General features: G+C 42.3%; 2 protein-coding genes across 2 annotated transcripts; one reads left to right on the forward strand and one right to left on the reverse strand.

Moving 5' to 3' along the window:
• The first annotated feature begins 176 nt into the window (after nt 1-176).
• Nucleotides 177-6,933, forward strand: LOC4343743 (putative MO25-like protein At5g47540). The gene is made up of 11 exons (XM_015792067.2): nt 177-727; nt 1,649-1,810; nt 1,923-2,041; nt 3,068-3,142; nt 4,327-4,420; nt 4,796-4,855; nt 5,023-5,091; nt 5,397-5,495; nt 6,141-6,185; nt 6,279-6,381; nt 6,605-6,933. The coding sequence occupies exons 1-11, from the start codon at nt 602-604 to the stop codon at nt 6,661-6,663; spliced, it is 1,011 nt and encodes a 336-aa protein (XP_015647553.1). The 5' UTR covers nt 177-601; the 3' UTR covers nt 6,664-6,933.
• A 4,229-nt stretch (nt 6,934-11,162) lies between these two features.
• LOC9269957 (uncharacterized) lies at nt 11,163-12,162 on the reverse strand. Its single transcript, XM_015790953.3, has 2 exons — nt 11,573-12,162; nt 11,163-11,404 (listed from the first exon to the last, which is right to left on the reverse strand). Exons 1-2 carry the CDS (start codon nt 12,156-12,158, stop codon nt 11,376-11,378), a joined length of 615 nt encoding a protein of 204 aa, XP_015646439.1. The 5' UTR covers nt 12,159-12,162; the 3' UTR covers nt 11,163-11,375.
• Between the last annotated feature and the right edge of the window lie 6,921 nt (nt 12,163-19,083).

The following is a 19,083-nucleotide window of genomic DNA, read 5'->3' on the forward strand; positions in this document are numbered from 1 at the left end:
ATGACAGGTGGAAATATTTCTCTGGTCGATGATTGCGTTGATTCGTGTTCAGGCAAAGGCCGCTGAATCCAAAGCGGATCACAGAATTGGCACGCACAGAAAGATAACAGTTAAAAACGAAGGAGAAAAAAAAAGTTGGGAGAAAAGCGGAGCAGGGAAGGAGACAGGGGAGAAGCGTCGAGAAACGCACCGCCCCCTAGCCCTAGGCTTGCCTCCTTCCGCGCCGGTGGGTGGGTGGATAGGGGAGTAGGAGAGGGGGATCTCGGCCACCGCCCACCGCCACCGCCGCGCCGCCGCCGCGCGCGCGCGCGCATCGCGTCACGATCTCGCGAGACCCCGAACCCCACGAACCCTCGCCGCGTCGCCGCGGGCCGTCGCGGTGGGGGAGGAGGAGGAGGGGTGGGTACTCGTTCTCCCAGTGGGGGAGGGTTTTGCCGCGGCGGGACCAGTGGCGCTGTTCCGGGGCTGCTTCTCCTTCGGGTCGGGGGGGCGGAGGAGGCCCGCCGCCTCGCCCCTGCCCTCGCCGCCGCGGGCGCCGCCGCTAGCCTCCTCCGCCTCCGCCGCCGCCGCGGCGCTAGCGGCAGCGGACGACGGCGCCAAGATGAAGGGCCTCTTCAAGTCCAAGCCGCGGACGCCGGCAGACGTCGTGCGGCAGACGCGGGAGCTCCTCATCTTCCTCGACCTACACTCCGGATCACGCGGCGGCGACGCCAAGCGCGAGGAGAAGGTGAGATCGAACACGCAGTTGTTACTGTTTTTTTTGCTGCCCCATCCCCCTTGCTGCGCACATTCGTCCCCGATCGCTCATGAGAGTGGAACCTTTTTACCTAATTAGCCATGATTCGTGCTCTGTTCCTTCAATTTGATGTAACTTATCATAAATGCAATAGATGCGAGCCTGCGATATGCTGGTATATGAGTTTAGTCTACTTGCTTTTGGCAGCAGATTTGTTTTCCCCGTGAGGTTGTGACTATTAAGATGGTATAATTATATCGATGTGATCCGGAATGTACAAAACTAAGGGGTAGTCTATGTAACTCCATGATATACATTTTTGGCATATGACACAATTACGGCATTTTTCGAAAACATGCATTTCAGTTCATAGGAAGTTGATATTAATTTCATATGAATCAGATCTTTTTCAGCATGAACAGGAAATTTCTCTGTTCCACGGAGACCCATAGGCTGCTTAATTATGACTGTTTATGCAATTATGATAATTGGATAGATAATCAATTGGCCTGCAGTTGTAACTCAGTGTAAGATTCTCAGTGTGTCGGTGGTCATCTACAAGGATTAAGCTATGGCTCTTATCCGTGGTACTAAGATGCCATCTCAAATTAAATAATGCTGAGAAAATTCATAACCTCCTCGACTATGTAGACTGTTTAATCCTTGGCACTACTTACCGCTATGTGTTTGCCTGTAAAAGCTAGTTGATGGAATGTTCTCTTAGCATTTAATAATGCCTTTATGGATAAAGCTTATTGATGAAACGTGCACTGGCATAATGATGTTCAAATGATTACTTCAATATTATTAACTATTATGAATTTTTGGGTCAATTTATTCTGTAAACAATACATATGAACTTGAAAAATATATTCCTATATGTTATGGGCAGCTAAGACCATGTTTATGCAGATGGCAGAATTAAGCAAAAATATCAGGGAGTTGAAGTCAATTCTTTATGGCAATGGTGAATCTGAACCTGTGACTGAGGCTTGCGTGCAATTGACCCAAGAATTCTTCAGAGAGAACACTTTACGGCTTCTAATTATTTGTCTTCCGAAATTGAACTTAGAGGTATGCAACTTTATTTTGTTTTTGGTGGATTGCGATGGTACTGGTGATACATGTACTGTTCTTATTGCTACTGTTTAGATGGCTAACTTATTTTAATGGATATATCTTGCAGACCAGGAAAGATGCAACTCAAGTTGTTGCAAACTTGCAAAGGCAGCAAGTCTCCTCAAAAATAGTTGCATCTGAGTATCTAGAAGCAAATAAAGATCTTTTGGACACCTTAATTTCTGGGTGAGTCTAATATGCAAGTAAACAATTACAGAACATTATTTCATTTCCTTTTATAAAATATTTGGCCGTATCATGTTTGTTTAGCTGTTCTTGCTCTTTTTGCTTCTTAGTGGCTTGGTGCCACATTGCCTCTCAGGCGCTTTCTTTGGCCTCTGTATACTTGATTGGCCATGTGTTCCATATTTAGCGCGCTGGATTTAATGCTCAATAATAGTTAAAGTAAAACTAGTTGTCCATATGAAGACATCTAGATGGATATTCCATCTTTAAATTACGAAACTGGATGCACGTATGTTACAGTATTTCATTAGTTAGTTAAGGTATATCAGAAAGTACTTACAAACCATTTCCCCTGGGTTTCTTTATGGTTGATATTGTACATAATATGAGTCAGTATATAACAAGTGACGTTATTCCAATATTCCAGTAACACTACTGCAATAACTATTATGTCCAGTTCTTGCTTTATGCCATTTCTAGTGGGGATAAAAAAAATCAAACCGTGAAGGGAATGGTTAGCATTCGCACCATGCCCACTGGGGGACTCGGACCATGGTAGTGGAAGAAAAGGCGAAACTAAGTGTTCGTTTGAACAAACCCAAATTCAGGACATGGTAATGGGACCAGCTTCTTTGATCTGCACACAAGGGAAATGATTCATGTATTCAACCCCACATTACCATGTATACCTGTGGCTGATCGTCTGATCCCTGTCAAATTCAGCCCATAGGTCCCACCAACTGAACAAATACAGTACACCAATCAGGCCATCTGATTGTGGGGCCTGCCTTTTGCACAATGGTTTGAGCTAGCACTAATTATGCACGTTCATATTTAGATTTGACAATAACTGTGTAAAACAATTGACTTGACGGTATGCCATGGGAATACAGCAAATATGGTTAATGTTTACCTTTTTTAGCTTGCAGTAGCCACATGATTATTGCATTCCAAATATTTCTTATGTACCGTTATTGCTTCAGACTAGCTTTGCTTATTTTGCCTGTTATTTTCACTACTTACCAGGTATGAGAATATGGACATTGCTTTGCATTACGGCTCTATGCTGAGGGAATGTATTCGCCACCAAAGTATTGCAAGGTGACATTACTGAACTGAAATTGATAACCATTATGAATCAAACATCAGAAAACATCATGTCAGCAAAATCCATCATCCCTGTGAGCCTATCAAGTGGATATGCAAGCACTAAGTTTGTATTGGAGTGGTGTGTCACATTAAAATTGTTATTTATTTTGTGCCTATGAACCTATCAAGTGGATATGCAAGCACATTTAGGCCCTCTTTGTTTAGTCTTATAAGCCAGCTTATGAGCCGAAAGGTCTAGCCTAAACAAACAAGCAGCTTTTTCGTTGCCATAAGCCACTCTTTACACTGTTAAGACAAATGCTAGGTTGGAGTAGTTTTTGTTGCTTATGTGAATTGGAGGTATGACTCCATCATTAAACAGGCTTCAAAGCCACAGGCTTATAAAACATACAAGCCAAAAAATTGGCTTAAAAGCCTAAGCCTAAACAAAGAGGGCCTTAAATTTGAAATTTATTTTGTGGAAACCTGCACATAACCCTTCATATCTCGAATTATTATTTTTTACACTGGAATTTCATGCGCTGTATCCAAATATTGATTCAAGATTCTTTTCTTCAGTTGATATATTGTGTACCCATTTAAGTGAAGGAATGCATAATTAACAGAGAGGCCCGATTCATGTGAATGGTTATTGTAGTTTACGTGCTGTAGGCCCATAGCACTATGATGATCTGTTAAATGTTTGTTCTGTGATTTGTTTGATGTTGTAACTTTTTCCCTAGCTGTTTATTGTTAAGCTTTTTTTTTATAACCTCTGTTCCTGTTCTAAATATTAATTGATACTCCCTCCGTTTCAGGTTATAAGATGTTTTGACTTTGGTCAAAGTCAATCTGCTTCAAGTTTGACTAAATTTATAGACAAATATAGTAATATTTACATTATCAAATTAGTTTTATTAAATTAATAATTAAATATATTTTTGTAATAAATTTATCTTGGGTAAAAAATATTACTATTTTTTCTATAAACTCGATTAAACTTGAAGCAGTTTGACTTTGACCAAAGTCAAAACATCTTATAACTTGAAACGGAGGAAGTAGTAAAGCGTAAGATAATAGATTACATATATTATCCCAACTAAGGATTCTGTTTTACATAAACCATAAAATACTGTAGAAATTAGAAATTCCTGTCGGAATGGTGCTTATTTATCTTGGTAAATGTTCACTCACAGGTACGTTTTAGAGTCTGACCACATGAAGAAGTTCTTTGACTATATACAACTTCCAAATTTTGACATTGCATCAGATGCTTCTGCGACCTTTAAGGTGATTTGCTGAAGCCCGCCCTGCAAAAAGTTTGTTGGGTTTTCTTCCTCTTTTCCTAACTTATATGCCTGAATTATACTAAGAATGTTACATAGGTTACATATAACATCTCTATGTCCACTGGCCGCTGGTATCACTATATTTTACTTTTCTTTTCCAAAAGTCACGTTGATAAAAATGTGGCAATTTTTTTTCCATTAAAACTTGATTCAGGCTGCAATATTCACAACTTGTTGCTGCGAGGAAATTATTTGATGCCTTGGATTTTTAGTGAAGTGCAGGAGCACACTTGCTTTCTTGGCTAATATTTTTCATCCCCTTGTTCCTTTTTCATACGTGTCTTCTTGTGTGATCATATTGATTTACTCAAAACAGGAACTTCTGACAAGGCATAAAGCTACCGTGGCAGAATTTCTGTCAAAGAATTATGACTGGGTGAGTATTTTTACTTGGCATCATCATTGTTAATCCATGTCGATGTACAAACACTGTTGTATCCTGCTTTGTATGCCACTTATAATTCAGTTAGTGTATGGTTTAAATTGTAACATCTTTTCTGCTATTGTAGTCTCATGTCTTTATCATCTTTCTTTCTTCTGCAGTTCTTTTCAGAATTCAACACTAGGTTGCTATCATCAACCAACTACATAACAAAAAGGCAGGCTATCAAGGTATTGCTATTCTGTTACATGTGGGTTTATCTGTGATATGTCTGCATGTACGGATCTGCCTTCTCTTGGAACATGAAAAGTGATTTGGATCTGCCTTCTCTTGGAACATGAAAAGTGATTTGCATAGCTTATCATGCTTGATTCACTACTATTAATTGCTGTTTGACAACTCACACATGCATATACACTTTTGGTGTCCAAAGATCTTTTCCTTGTAAAAGTACTGTTTTATTTTGATGCTGTGAGTACACTGTACACTATGTTTTCTAATTTTCTGAAGTTAATATTTACTTTTCCCCCTTCAGTTCTTGGGAGACATGCTGCTTGATAGATCCAACTCTACAGTCATGATGCGTTATGTTAGTTCAAAAGATAATCTTATGATTCTCATGAATCTCTTGAGAGTAAGTTCACTCCACTTGACCTTATAATTTTAGAATGCAACGTGCAACTTTATGCTTTCATGATTTGACGTACCTGCAAACACTAGAAAATATCACCAAATCACCATTCCCATGTCCCATCAAATCCTTGTATTCTGCAGCTTATGATGATGATTATGATTATACATTAAAATTTCTTTGGACCATAGTTTTCGGTAAAGATAGCTGTTAAGATGAAAACCCAGCTGATAGTCTACATTTGTCAGTGTCACACATTAAAAAACTGTGCGCTAAAGGGATGTTGAAGAATGCTGTCACAGCCACACGGATTTATTGATATTCCTAGCAATACATTAATCACAACAAATGTATTGCAACCATGTTTATTTCTCTGTTTCTGGAGCTGTCAACACATGATCCAGTTCTGATGATTCATAGGTTTCAAACCAAAATTTGCATTGAACTCAATCTTGAGCCTCAAAGCCAGTCAACCTTCTAAGCTGTGTGACCTATGTAGAATCGCCATTACATTTTACAGAAAAAAACCAATACTTATCCTCTTGAAATAATGGCCCCAAGATTATTCAAATCAAGGCATTTCAGACTATCAGCATTTTTCTTTCTGAGAAATTCATATTATCATGGATTCATCTCTTGAATTTTCAGGATTCAAGCAAAAATATTCAAATTGAAGCATTTCATGTGTTCAAGGTTAGTATTAATACTCTGCAGATTTATTCCCAGTAAAGCAGGTGATGTTTATTTGAACTCAGGTATGATTATTACATTTGCTACATACTGCAGTTATTTGCGGCAAATAAAAACAAGCCAACTGAGGTTGTAAACATACTAGTCACAAACCGAAGCAAGCTTCTCCGATTTTTTGCCGGATTCAAGATTGACAAAGGTGCTTTACTACCTATTTTAACACCTGTTACCTCAATTTTTACACTTGCTTGCTTTTCTTCTGTTCTCAAGACTGCATGTTCAATTCATTTTTCATTTTTCAGCTCTTGAGCTGGTACAAATCATATCTATTAAGCTTTCCCACTGTAGCTGTTCATCAATGGGATTTGATATGCCTCTATATCATTTGCACATGAGCTAATAGCAGTGTTATGGTTTATCAGAGGATGAACAGTTCGAGGCAGACAAAGAGCAGGTCATAAAGGAGATATCTGCACTTTAGTGTCCTTCTGTATACCTCGCGGAGGCTTTTGGTCAATGCGTCTGCCTAGTGGTCTCTCGTGGACTACTGTATTTATCCCACCCCGAGAGGCTTTCGCATGGATGGATTCACCGCGAGTATATTAACGCGGTGGCCGGTGGCTGGATGGTGTTGCTGGGTGATTTGTTAGAAGGTTCTTGTGTAATAATATACTTCTACATATTGCTATATGTTACTTGGATTCAGGCAAATCATATTGATGGTGCTATGAAGATGTGATATGTTTACATATTTTATCTGCCCCTTGTCTTTTGGGAACTTACCGGCGTTTCTATACTGCCTGGTCAGTTCCTTGAATGATTTATTCACGAGAACTTGAGAAATACTCATGTGCAGAATCAAAGAACACAGCGTATGCTTCAACCAACAAGTGCAATATCGTTGTGTCTGATGTCCAGGCCTTGTCTTCCACGCCGCGAAATTAGCAGCACTACAGAACTATACGTGACTTGTATAAAAGACCCTTTACAATTTACATATACAAACAACTCGGTACTCAACAGCGAAAGATAATTTACTACTGCATCCATCATAAAATGCAGCCATTTTTAGCATAGTAACTTGCAAGTTAATGGTGCTTTCGAAAGTGAATGCCGGAGGCTAGTCACTAGTACTACAGATACAGATTCATAGTACTAGAAATCATCACATCTGGTTTTAAATGCAGCTATTTTTAGCATAGTAACTTGCAAGTTAATGGTGCTTTGGAAAGTGAATGCCGGAGGCTAGTCACTACTCTCTCCGTCTCAGAATATAGCAACTTAGAACCGGATGAGATGTGTCATAGTACTACAGATACAGATTCGTAGTACTAGAAATCGTCACATCCGGTTTTAAGTTATTATATTCTGGGACGGATGGAGTACTCGGTGATATCCCAAAATAAAGCTATTTTCCCACTTATGCTTTCTTCTCAATCAATCATAACCATCATCTTCACCTACTTTATCTTCTCTACCAATTACAACCATCTTCCAATCATCTTTCCCTATCCCTTCTTTCTATATAGGTAAGACCCAAAACTGATATGTGGTTAAGCCACGTCACCATGATATCCCAAAATAAAGCTATTTTCCCACTTATGCTTTCTTCTCAATCAATCATAACCATCATCTTCACCTACTTTATCTTCTCTACCAATTACAACCATCATCCAATCATCTTTCCCTATCCCTTCTTTCTATATAGGTAAGACCCAAAACTGATCTGTGGTTAAGCCACGTCACCATTTAATTCTCAGCCGTTCGATCTAATCTGAACGCTCGCAGGGAGCAGTGCACTACGTGCGACCTCCACGCTCCAGCATCCAGCGACTTGAGGAGGCAGACCTCCATCAAATTCTCCACCAACCCTCACTCACATAACGGCAAGCCTCAAATTGACTAATCAACTGCCACCGAGCCGTCGGCTAGGGCAATTAGGTATAGTTAATTCCATTTATTCTCCAGATGCGTTTCATCATTCTTGCACCCATTCCATTCCTCTTCTTCATGCTAAATATTGATGCTTCCTCTTTCAGCACGAGCCCCTCCCGATGCTCTGCGAGCATACAGGCTTTCAATCCCGGCGCGGCGCTCACCACGATATATTATCAGTACTCATGTGGATTATTAGGGCTGACGATTTTCATCAAGTTCCCGTCCAATTCATCTGGTGGCTCATATGGATTATCAGGGCATTGATTTGGTCTTTAGATTTGGAAAACATTGGTTGATCTTGGCTGGGAATGGGATCTATACGGGGCATTTATGCAGGGTTCATAGCTAATTTGTCCCCGTCAACATGATTTCATTTGCAGCTCCTGACATCAGTCGATTGGTGTCTTCCTGGTGTTTACCTTTCCTACTCCCATCAGTCTTTGGATGAGGTACATTTTCTCTCCCCTCATTCTCCTATGTTGAGTTCATTGGCTCGATCCCAAATTTATCAGCTTTTGGTAAAGCTGATGTCTATACTGTACTCTTTTTTTTCTCCCTTTACATCAAATAGCGAAACTTTATAGACATTCTTCAAATAGGGTAAGGTATGTTTCTCTCCTTCTATTATGAAATAGGCAGAGCTCCTGCTTTTCCCACTCAAAAAAAATATAACCTGATGATATCACTATGTTTTTCCTTATGCCACATACATGATCTTACCCTAATTGATGAGGTAAATTTTGATCACAAATTTCTGCCTTCATATATATTCAGTTTTGATCACGAACTTATGATTCCTATAAATTAAGAGAGAATTCAGTTTTCTTCTCCCATGCGAATGATATGGAGATTTTGAAGGTGCACTTTTCTTTTACTTATTTCTTACCGCATTATAATTTCTTTCATCATTAGGACAATGTAACAGTATCTTCTTTTTTTTTTCAAAATAACACTGCAATTGAAAGATCCTTACCAGCTAGCAGCATAGAGCAATAAATAGTATACGATTCTTATACATTTTCAGATACCTTATGTTAGCTATTAATTAACTTTCACGATCTCATAAGTTGATTTTCTTTACCGGGAATATTTCCTTTTAGCTAATCTAAAGTAATGAAAAAACTAAAGTTGTTCATCACCTAGATGTGCCACGTCATGGGAAAATTAGAACTGTTGGATATAGCCAGATATTAAACAACAGCCGTTGGTTCTCAAAATAACCAAAGTAAAAAGCATGGTCAAGGGACTTCGGAAGTTAACTGGAAGACTCGTGAATCCACCATGGCAATATCCGAAGGCCCGCCAATATTAAAAGCCCACGTGTCTAGTACAATATATAGGGCATCACGGATATAGCCCAAAATAAAAGAATAAGTCGAATTTCATGTATATCTCTTTTAATGAACGAAGAATGTTTATTTCTTCCATCATTGAGCCAGGTATACTTATATAGCATAAACCTTTGGATTTGGTGTGAACGGTTGGATTAATAATGAAGATCGTAGGAAGAGTCAGGAGACTTCCATCGGAGAGATGAAACAGAAAAGACAAAAGTAATAAAAATCCATTCATGGGGTACCGTCACGTAAGAGAAATAAAGAAACAACACAGTTAAACTTAATTAAAATAAAAGCTACTACTACTAAATACTCCCTTCATTCCAAAATATAAGACACAACCACCCTTAACCCAAAGAACAAGAAATAATTATTATCATCTTGTAGTTTGGATCATCATAATAAATACTAATGCATGCATCCAATATGATTAGACAACATGAGAGTGGAGGATTTAAAAAATAATAATTTAATGAAGAAAATGTCATAGTTAATTGCATGCTTGCATGTATGTCTTATATTATGAAACATCTAAGAAAAGTGGTTATAACTTATATTATGAAATGGAGGGAGTAATAGTAAAAAGAGCACTATAATAACTCAAAATAAATCATCGTATTCTTTGCCCACCTAACAACATTTAAATATCTTCCGCTAACAACATGGTACTCTAACTCCTAATATTATCACAGCCTATATGTTCTATGTGTAGTTTAGTATATAATACCTGTAAATCTCACTCTTTGGCAAAACTTAAATATAGTAGTTCCAATAGCTGTAATTACCTAATTAAATTCTAACATATATAATTATTACAAACGATACGCATTTAAAAATGCAAGTCATAGTCCCAATTATTATAAATCTAATTACCTAATTAAATTTTAACATATATAAATGATCGGATTTGCTAGAAAACTTCCACAAATTTTTTGCCCCTGAAATTTTCAGATTTGTCACCATCGGATCGCCTCGAAACTTTTGTATGAAGAAAAAAAATTGTTACAACTAAATTTTCACATATGTCACGTCTAACCAAATCATAGTTGAATACAAGTTTTATATAAGTTATATCGTAGTTACTAATATAATTACAGTGTACTTACAATGTAATTATAGTACTTCAATTATATTATAGTTACATATCAAAGTTTTTGACTCAAAAAATTTACGATATTTTTTGGTACTCCCATGAATGATACTTACCGTTACCGTTACATATAAAAGTGCAAGTCATAGTCGTACGAATGTACGACTTAATTGGCTAGTGATTATGAGTAAACGTGATGATTTATATGCCAGGTAATTAATGAGACACGACAATTCAAATGCTCTTATAGAATTTCATTTCCTTTTGTCAACAAACTGTACTAATCTTTTGGGTTAAATGCAATATGTTAGCTACAATCGGTACTTTGCCTGGCCCCTGGTAGCTTACATTTGCAAGTTTCTGTTCAGACTTTTCTGGTGCAGTTCGTTTTTGTCAAAGTAATTAACTTCATCTGCATGCTTGCTAAGGCCTGCAGCTATGCCTGTTTCGTTAAGAAAGCTCATATCTTGAATTGCAAAATATTAAAACCTTTGCTGGAGCCATAATTCTTCAAAGTTATATATCTATATATCCCGCAGCAACGTGCGGGGTATCAACTAGTTTTTTTAATATCTGTGACTACCTTAAAAATGCTTACATTTGAGACGAAGGAAGTAATCAACAATTAATTCTTTCTTTTTTTTAAGAAAATCAGCAGTTAATCTTGATGAAACTTTATATCCCATCTGCTTTTACATCGATCGGTCTCAGTCTGAAAAACAAAATTTCGAAATCGAATGTTCAGAAGACAAGAATTGTAAAGTAATTTGCACGGTATGGCCGAACGCCGAACGCGTTACTGAAGACAGTAGCATATGCACCGTAGAACTATGGCACCAATGGTGGCACTGTTTCCGCTGCGAAAATCAAATCACAAGTCAATGTCTTTTATAACATTATAAATCCATAAAAGTTATAATTTTATGACTTGTGATTTATGTCTTTTATAACATCAAATCACTTGTGACTTCAAAATCATTTTTGGCAAAATAAAAAAAAACATATAATTAAAAGCGTTGGCTTACTGTAGCATATGAAAAGCGACTGCGGCGGCAGCATGGTGCTGCACATGGCGGGAAGGAGCACCATGCGGACCGGATCGATGGGCCTGGAGATCATCCTGCTCATGTCGCCATTGATGCCGTGGCAGAGGCAGATGAGCGCGCTGCCAACGAGCGACCTGAATCCGTCGCAGCAGGCGCCCGGCGGCGCGGTGGCGTCGTTGGTGAGGTAGTCGACGCACGGCAGCAGCTCCACGAGCGACGTCAGGCACTCCGTCGGCGGTGGCGATGGTGGCCGCGGCCGCGTCGTCGTCGTCCCGGGTGAAGGGAGCGGCGGCAATGGCGGCAACGGTGGCAGCGGCGGTAAGGCGGGCAGCGGTGGAAGCGGCGGCAGAGCGGGGAGCGCTGGCAGCGGCGGCAATGGCGGGAGGCCGGGGAACAGCGAAGCCACCGGCGCTGCGGATGAAGCGGTGGCTGCTCCTTCCATTTCTTGCTCTCCGGCAAGGCCGGTCCATGTCGGTCCTTGGCTTGCGGTCGCGGGCGGCTGCCGCGACGCACCAGCCACGGCGGAGGTGAGGAGCAAGGAGATGACCCACGTGTGCCGCGCCATGATCTTCTCTGCATTGTGCGAGACCGTAAAAGGTGAATTTAATCCCGTTCTACTCTCTTGGCTTCGGGATCATGCTCTTGGTCGCCATGCTTGATCTTAACCGAAGTGACTTTTATACTCACTTGTTGTGACGGAACATTCCTGGGACTTAGTTGGTAGCTTCACGTTCTTGGCACTTGGCATGGTCTCTTCTGAATACAGAATGCATCACAAAATCACCCACTTGTTTATCCTTCACATTGTTACGCCAGAAGATTAAGCCTTGGGGTACCAGAATCTCTGAACCGACAAACTCAGTAGTACCTCATAGTCTCAAACTCTCGAGTACTATGGATTATTAGGGTGTGTTCTAACTGGATGGTTGGATAGATTATAGATAAGAACTTGTGTGCATAGGATACATTCCCTGACAAGTAATTTGGAAAAAGTTTTATCTAATGGATGCTGATGTAGGAAGTTTTTAGAGAAACTGTACTTTTAGAAGACAAGCCATACTTTCATAAGCTACTTAGAATCATGGTTTGTTTCGCACGTGTTGCCTGAAATTCGTTAGAACATTTCTTGGGCAGTGTTCTGTCTGTGCCCGATCTGCCTAGCAGCCCACACATTGCTATGCAAGTTCACTTTGACTCTAATTTGATTCCTATCACTAAACCGTAATACCGGATACCTTGGCTCCTAATCTATTAAAACCGGTGTAATTTGTCTTCCTTAACTGTTTTAGAACGCAGTTTCGCTGGCGTGGCACTTTGACATGGTCCAACCCGCCAAGTAATCTTGTGGGGCCGACCCGTCATCAGGGCAACGGCACGGGATTTGCACGCGGCACGGAACGAGCGGCTGCCCATGCAGATGGCCGCACATGTGCTCTACTTCAAGCAATTTCGCCTCCGGAGGCGGTGGGATGTGGTCGTGGAACGGGATAGGAAGCGACGCGATGTTGCCGCAGGACAACTAAACGTTGGTGTGGTGGGAGAACTCGGAGGTGAAGTTGGAGGTGGTGCGGATGCGGATACGGCTCACCGACTTGGTGAAGAACCACGTGAGCATGAAGCGTGAGCTGGTGCGCGTCAGCCCGGTGAACCGCCTCCTCCGGAGCTTCCCCCGCACCCTCAACTCACTGTTCCGGACGCATCTCGCAGTCGAGCCGGGCGTCCAGTAGCTCGTGCACCAAGGCCATCGCCGATGCCAAGGTGCTCTTCCAGCGTCGCCGACGCCTTTCCATCTCCTGACGCGGTTGACGCACGTGTGCATACGAGATGATCGATGGCTCGAATTGGGATACTTTTTTTGTTCTTCTCAATTTTTGTGGGACTTGCACGAATTGTGTGGCGTGACATGGACGATGGCACAAAATTGCAAAGAATTGCGGGCATCGCTGTCGTCCTGTCGCCGACCTCCATTGTCAGTTGGTATTGCTTCCGGGGCCTTGGCTAGGCCGCCCGGCGATGCTCCTTACATGTGTGGTGACAGTAGCCAGATGATGGCCGGTGATAGCAAGCAGGTACAGCGCTGGCCGCTGCAGCCTTCACTTCGCCGCTCCGATGAGGACGACGCCCTCCATCAGGGAAGACTAGAAGAGCACAAATCTTCAAAGGAAAGGGGAAACCGAGCAAGAGCAAGCAAAGTAGGTGGACTGAAAGAACTCGCCGCCACCTCACTTGCAGCATGCCATGGATGGATGCCCTATCGTCCAGACCTAGGAGGGGTAAAGGAAGGAAGAGCATGGTCAGTGGGTCACTGGCGGGTGGATCCTACAGGATGACTCAACGGGCTGGACAATTCAAAGCGTTGTATCGGTGACCACCTTCCAAAAATGCCGAGGGAGGCAAGTTATACCTGTTTTAATATTTTAAGTGTCTAGATATCCGGTACCACGATTCAAGGATATGAATAAGATTGGACATATATTGAGGGACTAGAAGTAGACTTACTGCGCTGTATAACCATCTCACAGAAATCAACCCAGTACCCCGATGCCGTGAAGCCCACCAACACCCCGTGGATTGAGATTCTTTAACGAATTAACGTGAAGGTAAAAAGACGTGGCTCGGTCACATGTTAGCGATCGTCAGAGGGAACGTAGCATGAGGCTCTTCCCTCACCTCGTTTCCGGCCTTTCAGTTTTGGGGGGCGCCCGCCGGCGCGGGTCGCGTCACACACACACACCGCACCGTGACAGCGGCATCCGTAGAATCGCCGGCGGCTTGGCTCACCTGAGAGACCCCGACAGCTTGGGCGCCGCGTACGCGCTACCGTGGCCAACCCAAAAGAGGGAGCGAGCCTGATCAAGCAGAGCAGTGACTTGCCTAGCGTGTCGCTGCCATTCACCGGTTGACGAACGGACTGCGATACTGCCAGCCAAGTAAACTGTACTATGGGATCGCGACCGTGTAGCCAACATCCCTTTCTGTTGTCACTTCCGGCAGGTCACTTTTTTTTTCGTCATTTGTAATTTACGCATTTTTACTAGCAAAATGCTCATGTATTGCAATAAATGTAGCAGTTACAAAAGGACTAAAAAAATTGCTCCATCCAGTCATATTTAGGATAAGACTTATCAGAATTTTAAAATTCTGATTATTGATAACTTCTCAAATGTTTAGTTTAAAAACAAAATAAAAGTTATCAATGATCAGAACTTTATCAAATCTTATCCTAAAACAAAAGAGAAGAGCCGAGTTTAGTTTTAAACTTTTTCTTCAAACTTCCAACTTTTCCATCACATCAAAACTTTCCTACACACACAAACTTCCAACTTTTCCGTCACATCGTTCCAATTTCAACCAAACTTCCAATTTTGGCGTGAACTAAACACACCCAAGGTATGCATAGAATTGCGTTGAAGGTACTACTACAAGGAGAAAAGCGAAGCATATATATAAATATTGGTCGTTGTCATAAACTGCTATAGCTACCGGTCCATCACCCGTTGAATTTCGAGAACATATTTGTATGGTTGAATTGTGATGAGAAAATTGACGTCGTTCTTATATGTGAGCGAGAGGCGCGGTCGATGGCGGGAGACTGGACTAGCGCGAGAGGCGCGTCTGGTGGTGGAGGAGGCCGGCACGGCGCGATGAGGCGCGGCCGGCGGTAAATGAGGCGACCACGGTGTGAGTAGGAGTGGCCGGGGGGTGTGGCGTGGTCTTCGGCGCACGAATGCTGGCCGACGGGGGCGCCGGTGCAGTGGTTCCACATGTCAGCAGAGGTTGAGCAGTGGTAGAGCATCGGTGCGTCAGCCATGAACTTGCAGGTGATGAGCGGCGGGTGAAAACCCAGCCCGGCCTGGCCGGACCGACAACAATGTTCCCCCTCCAAAGGGCGTTGTCGTGTCGTCTCATCCCTCAAGGGTGTTTGCCGGGCGAAAACCCAGTCTTGGCTCTTTTGAGTCCCTGACGGACGGCGGCGGCGGTTTTCCGTCGCTTCTCTCCTTGGAGACGTCGTTTAGGCATCCCTTGTCGAAACCACTCGAACGACTGGTGCAAGCACACTCTAGATAGAGTTGGGCTTTGTGTTGGTTGTAAGGGCGTCTTTTGGGCATTCTCGTATGTGTTCCTTTGTCGGCCTAGCGGCGGTCAGTCACGCTTAGTGGCGGCCGGTCCGGTGCTAGCCTTCTTCCGGACCTATGTGTTGGCGCTGTCGGTGTGGGTGGTAGTATTTTTTTTCCTTTTTCCTGATTACGACCTTCCAGGGTTGTAATCTTGTAATTTTTTTCTGCTCTATCAATAGAACTTCGCACCATCTCGTGCGAGTCGTTCAAAAAAAATAGTTTTGAAGTTACAAAGTGTAGTCACATACATATGTGCTTGTGTCGACTAGGCTGCATTCGGCAGCATGACAATAGGAGTTTGTTTGTTTCTTTTTTTTCGCGCACGCTTCCCAAACTACTAAACGGTGTGTTTTTTGTAAAAAAAATTCTATAGAAAAGTTGCTTGAAAAAATCATATTAATCCATTTTTAAAATTTAAAATAGTTAATACTCAATTAATTATATGCTAATAGCTCATCTCGTTTTGCGTATCTTCCCAATCCCCTTCTCCTCAAACTCAGCCTTAATACAAGTTAGGTCACATCAAATCTATTCCCACCCCCAATATGGTTATTTGGTCTATTAATATGTAGTAAGCTTAAAGTCAACCTTGATGAATGGTGACGAATGAAATTATGTTAAGGGAAAAGCCAAGACACCATGGGGATGAACACCATGTTGATGTATTGATGTGATGGGTTCATAAGTCGATCATACCAACACCAAAAATCGCAAAGAAGATATTTGGAAAAATAGAAAGAAAAGAGATTCATTTTCAAAATCATAAGGGCATGCACAATTCTCATGCGTGGCAAGTGGTTTCGGCTCACCAAGTAGGATCCTTAGGCACGTGATGGCTCATCAGGGTAAACGTGTGGGGCGACAAGGGAGAAAAGGGTGAGAGGAAGGCTGTGATAACTAGGGGAGGGAGAGGAGGGGCCTACCATCATGGATGCTCCGTCACCCTGATTTGTGCCATCGTTGAAAAGTTCATTGGCCCGCTGCCGCTGAAGAGCGGAGCGCCTAGTCGATCAGATTTTCTCCATGCTGCCCTGATCTGCACCGCTCTTGAGGGTCACGCCTTGTCATTACTCGCATGGGGAGATAGGGTACAAAAAAGAATAAGAGAAAGAGAAGAAATTGTGGATGGGTGACTGATATTTGATGGTCGGATAATGCTTATTAATTGTTTGAAGTTTTGAGTAAAAAAATAAAAGCATGGGCTTAATTGTAAAATTTCATGTTATTATCTAAAACACCTTAGTGTTGTAGAACCAATGTATCAATAGTGCTTGCAAGGACGAATCCAACATTTAGCTATAAAAACATTTAGACTGATCACACAATGTTTTTGGCCATCTATAAAATACATGGTGAATTTACATATGTTCCAGGTAAAATAAAACGAGTTTTAACCACTAGGCCTCGAGCCATGGTTTAGGTGGCTCGGAACATAGGGGGTTTGCCCTTAGTGCTTGAGTCTATATGGTGGTCGAGAGCACTAGATAAAGTTATGTTGTGTTGTCAATGTCCAAAGGGGACAACATTTGGTGGAAACTGATTAAAGTTAGTTAAACTTTGGCCCACCTTTTTACCAAAATTTTGTTTTTTTTACTATCCTCCAGTTAATATTTTCACTTCGAACTAGGTAAGATTACTTCGTTGTACATTGGATCACCTCAAATCATTTCTCTAGCTACATCTATCTCTAATCTTGTAAAGAGTAATGTATGTGTAGCTGTATCTACCCTCTAAATATGCAAAGAATACTAGAATAGTCTATCCTCTAATCTTGCAAAAAACATCCTACATAGAAGTCACATTTCTAAGTGCATCTACCCTCTAATCTTATAGAAGTCACATCTCTAAGTACATCTACCCTCTAATCTTGTAAAAATATACTACGTGTATGTCGGGAAGATTGTTGGTTTACAGGAGCCAATATGCAAAGTCGTTATATGCTTGAGAAAAGATTTTAGATAGTCCAAAATGGAGTAAAACAAAGACAAAATAAGCTAGTCCAAAGTGAAAATTAAGATGGGTTAACATGTGATCCAAAATAAAGTTTGGTAATAAAAGGTGACGCTAAACGTAATTTACTTAATTGATTATTGCGTCACACACCGCTGAGAGATGAAGAGCTGAGTGGATTAGTAGGTGGACCAATAGGGATAGAGATTCACATGGGAGTAGACAAGCTGACGATCGAGTTCTTTCGAAAAAAAATTTGGTGGAGACCGGGTGTAATCGGCCTCACCTGCAGCCCGCTCCGGATGGATGCCACGTGGATGACCTAGGGATTGAACGGTTAGCTCGGCCCGGCTCCCGGCGCTGCGTGACGAGGATGCAAATGGCTTGGCTCCAGGCGCAGACGCGGCTTTCAGCCTCGCCGACGGCTCGATTCAACGCAGATCGTGTCTCCTCGCCTGGATATCGGCTACATCGACGACCGTCTTTCTGTTCCTGTTCCAGGCGGCCGCCGCCGGCGAGCCGCAGCGCCAGGCAATTGATCCCGCGGCGCGTTTGGATGCTGGCTGCGACTGTACCCGTCTTCCAATTTCTGGCGGCCGCCACGGACGAAACGCAATACTTCATCGATTACCGCTTCGATCGACGATGACCCTGCCTCCAGTTCTTCTCCCTGATATGAATATTGTATATTGTTTTCTGGTTCCTAATCCTACGGCACTTCAATTTTGCATGTTAATTTTCTTCTCATGCCATGGAGAAGCGGCCGGCGACAGCACCTGACCCTCGACTCTAAACGGTTCAAGCTCTAGCCTGGCTTGTTTGGCAAGGGGATTGGGAGTTTACACGAGAGAATTGATAGTGAGATTAAGATGCGAATTTGATTTTTCATGCCAGACTCTTGTTTGGTAGAGGTGGTGAAAATTGAGAGGGAGTTTAGTTGGAGATTAGGTCATTAATGAAAACGGATGGCGATTTGTTTAGGCGAAGTAAAGGAGGAATTCCCTCCCAATTACCTGCCCCTACCCAGGTATTGAAAAGGAGGGAGTTCATTCCTCAATTCCCCATCCCCATCTCACCAAAATTCTCATCTCCCAACCAAACAAAACAGTTAATAGCATCATCCTCTAAACTCCCAATCCCTCCTAAAAACTCCCTCCAATCAAACAAGATCTCCAAAAAAAACACAAGCACGAAGAGCACATCAGAAGCGATGTCGGTGGTGGAGCACGGCACATCGGCCATGGTGCTCCCAGTCCCATATATGTCAGTCTCAGGGACGTCTGCGGCGCCGGAGGAGGAAAAGGACGACCCCTGCAGTGCCGGAGGAAGACGCGGGTCGCTGCTCACCAGGCAAAAGGAGATGCGATATGATGTTCGTCGAATTGAGCCGACGGAGAGCTTGAAAGACACGGCTGCTCGTGG

Source organism: Oryza sativa, chromosome 7 (assembly GCF_034140825.1).
Source record: "Oryza sativa Japonica Group chromosome 7, ASM3414082v1".
NCBI lineage: Eukaryota > Viridiplantae > Streptophyta > Magnoliopsida > Poales > Poaceae > Oryza > Oryza sativa.

Coding starts and splice junctions, on each gene's coding strand:
- LOC4343743 (XM_015792067.2), top strand. CDS start 602: ATGAAGGGCCTCTTCAAGTCCAAGCCGCGGACGCCGGCAGACGTCGTG. Junction 2,042..3,067: donor TTGGACACCTTAATTTCTGG/GTGAGTCTAATA, acceptor ACTACTTACCAG/GTATGAGAATATGGACATTG. Junction 4,856..5,022: donor TGTCAAAGAATTATGACTGG/GTGAGTATTTTT, acceptor TTTCTTCTGCAG/TTCTTTTCAGAATTCAACAC.
- LOC9269957 (XM_015790953.3), bottom strand. CDS start 12,158: ATGGCGCGGCACACGTGGGTCATCTCCTTGCTCCTCACCTCCGCCGTG. Junction 11,405..11,572: donor GTCGCTTTTCATATGCTACA/GTAAGCCAACGC, acceptor TGATTTTCGCAG/CGGAAACAGTGCCACCATTG.